Genomic DNA, 3247 nt, shown 5'->3' with positions numbered 1-3247 from the left:
TGCATTCTGAGGACAGAGAAAATCATATCACAGGATTGCCTGAAACGAAATATGGAAAAGTAATCTCTTTTAGGAGGGGGATACAGGTGATTTTTTAGAATTATTTTTATTTTGCTAATATTAACCACTTGTGTTCGTTAGGTCCTGTGCTAAACAATGTACATTATCTCATTTCATCTTCACACAATTGCATTACTGTTATCCCAACATTAAGATAAAAAAAATGGAGTATTAGAGACATTCTCTAATGTCACAGTGCTTTCTACTTTTTGTTTGAAGTTCCCCACAGTATCTAATATATATATAAGTGATATCTGATAAAAATGTTTTTATACACATTTAAATTTACTATGAAATAGTTATGATAAAAAAACACCCTGTCACTAACCAAATGACTTAAGAAATAATATTACCAATAGTTGAAGCTCCCTATGCACTTCAATAGCATCTCCACAAATTATTTTTTAATGGGAGAGAAAAAAAAACGTTATAGGGGTAAAGTGACCAAGTACCTTCAACCTGAGGAATTGAGTTTCCAACCAGGACAAGATATACGTGGGTAGAAGGAATTGATTAATAGAAAGGACAGAATGTAAGAAGACAAGGAGACAAAGACTAGAACTAGAGAAATAATAGTGGGAAAGAAAGAAAATTACATTCTAGGCAATGTTCTCAAGTAAAAAAAATGATAAGACTTAGCAACTCTTTGGATATGTACAATGTGAAAAATGACTTCAAGTTATCAGGACTAGTAGATTAGTAGTTATCAGTAACAGGAAAGTTAGGAGCTGAGGATTGTCACAAAGAAGAAGACAAGAAGGTAATATTTGAATTATGAAGTTTGACCTAATGGCAAAAGATCCAAGGGAAACATCCAAAAGCTTGCTAGAGATGTAATGGGGAGGCAGTAAAGGAGATTTAAATAAAATTGGTTATCTTTACAGTGGTGACCCTTGATACCATGAAGATAAATGAGCTGTTCTAGATATTTATAGGAACAGAGGAAAACTAAAGTCTGGCTGGGCCTTAAAAAATCCACACAGATAGGTAGGAATACTTGAAAAGAGAAGGTTCAGAAGGATGATCGCCTAGAGAGGGCACTGTTACAGGAGCCAAAGAACTAGAACAATTGGAAAGATAAAAGAACTAAGAAGGGAGCCACTGAATTAAGGGGTCAATGGGTTTACAATACAGTTTAAGAACAGAAGTGGGAAAGAGAAGGTAGATTTTAAGGATCTAGGGGTTGGGAGTAACTAGTGAAGAGAGGGAAGCAATAAAAGCAAGAAAAGAATCGCAATAGCTGGAGGTGATCCTGTCTTCGCAAATGAACAAGGTTTCACAGCCAAGTTTCCAAAAGTAAATCACATTCCTTTTCTTCTTTACCTTCAATCTAATATAATCTGTCTCATCCACAAATACACTTAATCTGCTTTCACAAAAATAATCCTTAATTGTACAATCTAATGAAAACCTGACTTAACTAACTTTGACTTTTCTTTTCCCATTGGATATTCTTTTTTGAGTCTTTGTGACACTAACTACTTCCTTGTCTTCCTGTTTTTCAGGATTCTCACTTCTCAGTCACAGAAAGCTTTTCTTCTTCCTGTTCCTAAACAGTTCCTTTTTCATAGTATTCTAGCCTCTTTTTCTCTCACTCTACTCCATCTCTCTTGGTATAGGGAAATTCTTTGAAGCCACTTTTCCAATTACAATATAGTGTTAAATAATACCTTTGTCTATGTTTCCACTTAATTCCCTTGTACTGCTACTGTCTTAATAAGGAGATAGCCTTGTTGAGGCAGCAACTTTATTTTTCCTTCAGTGACCCTCCCAAAGCCTAGTAAACTTTCTAGCACAAAGTAGTCCTTCAAGATTTAATGCAAGAGAAGTTGTGTCTCCTTATACACACACTCTGAATGGTTTGAACTTCAGAAACTTCATGTAGGCAAATTCATGAGAAAATATAAAGATTACATTTAGTGTTTCTTTCTTTTAAATGAATCTACAGGAAACTGGGTGAATTCAGCTTAATTTGGTCAATTTGGCATGTAATTACTATTATTTCTTTCTTTCTTTCTCTCTTAAGGGATGAGAGTCTCACTATGTTTCCCAGTCTGGCCGTGAACTAGGCACAGGTTATCCTCTCATGTTGGTAGGACTACAGGTGCACACCACTGCACCTGTAATTATTTATAATATGCTTATGGTGCAGGCACATCTGAAAAACTGTATTAAATTAATACTTATATTTTGTAAGGGATCTTATTTTTGAATAATCTATTAGAAAAAATAAAATGATTAACCAATGCTGAAAAATCAGGACTGGGCAACTGTACTTTGATTGAATTAAATTGATGAAGAAACTTACGATATTGTCTGTGCTATTGCTCCAGCAACACCACCACAAAGTAAGTTTATGTGAGTTTTCAAAACTAAGACATTAGGATTGTCTGATGAAGGTCTGCCAAGAAGGGTAGGAGCATGGGAAAGCCCAACACTCTTTAAGGTACCAAAAGTAAAAAATGAAACACCTGAAAAACAAAATATAAATTCACCATGATGCTTAACAGAGCATGAGCTGTGAAAAAGACACCATTCTTACACCATAAACGCATTTCCTAATTTCTAATGTTTGGCTTAATCTAAGACAAAAAGAGTTAGTTAATGTTTGTAAAAGATGACAAAACAACCACCTATAAAAAATTGTAGCATTGGTTTCACACACTATTATAGATCAGTGCACTGAAGGAGGCAGTAGTGAATATAATGCCACCTTATATATGAACAGAATTAAATAGTTTTCCAAGGTTTCACATGAGTAAAAATTAAATTCATGATTAATAATTATACGTAAATATGGCAATTACATTTAAAATGACAATGATGGTGATAATGTAAGATAGAGGCAAAAAAATTCAGAAGTAACAAAGCATTGTTATTTTAACTCAGTGTCTAATTTTGTCTTCAAGGAACAATTATGACAATAAGAGAAATGTTCATATTAGACACGTGGAATCTAATATAGTATGCAGTTAGAGCTTGCTAAACATTACATGATTTTAATAGAACTATTAAGGTTGTATATTAATAAATTAGAAAAAGAATTCAAGCATTCCTATCAACTAAGCATTACTCAAGATATCTTGATATCTACTAAATTGAAAGAACATGTTTTAAAAGATACCTGATGCTTAAGAACAAATAAGTACTAACAAATATCCATTCCAGGATAATACCTCAATATATA

The 3247-nt window shown here is 33.4% G+C and overlaps 1 protein-coding gene across 1 annotated transcript in view; it reads right to left on the bottom strand.

Annotated features, from left to right (window-relative positions):
- Window positions 1-2364: 2364 nt before the first annotated feature.
- Window positions 2365-3247, bottom strand: part of SLC25A16 (solute carrier family 25 (mitochondrial carrier), member 16) — a 49217-nt gene continuing 48334 nt past the window's right edge. The window contains exon 7 of the mRNA XM_012658520.1: window positions 2365-2531. Within this exon, the coding sequence (XP_012513974.1) occupies window positions 2365-2531 (167 nt within the window). The remainder of the gene's footprint in view (window positions 2532-3247) is intronic.

This window comes from Propithecus coquereli, unplaced genomic scaffold (assembly GCF_000956105.1).
Source record: "Propithecus coquereli isolate 6110/MARCELLA unplaced genomic scaffold, Pcoq_1.0 Scaffold117, whole genome shotgun sequence".
NCBI classification, from domain to species: Eukaryota; Metazoa; Chordata; class Mammalia; order Primates; family Indriidae; genus Propithecus; species Propithecus coquereli.
The sequence above is the reverse complement of the archived record's forward strand: the minus strand, read 5'-3'. Positions and strand labels throughout refer to the sequence as shown.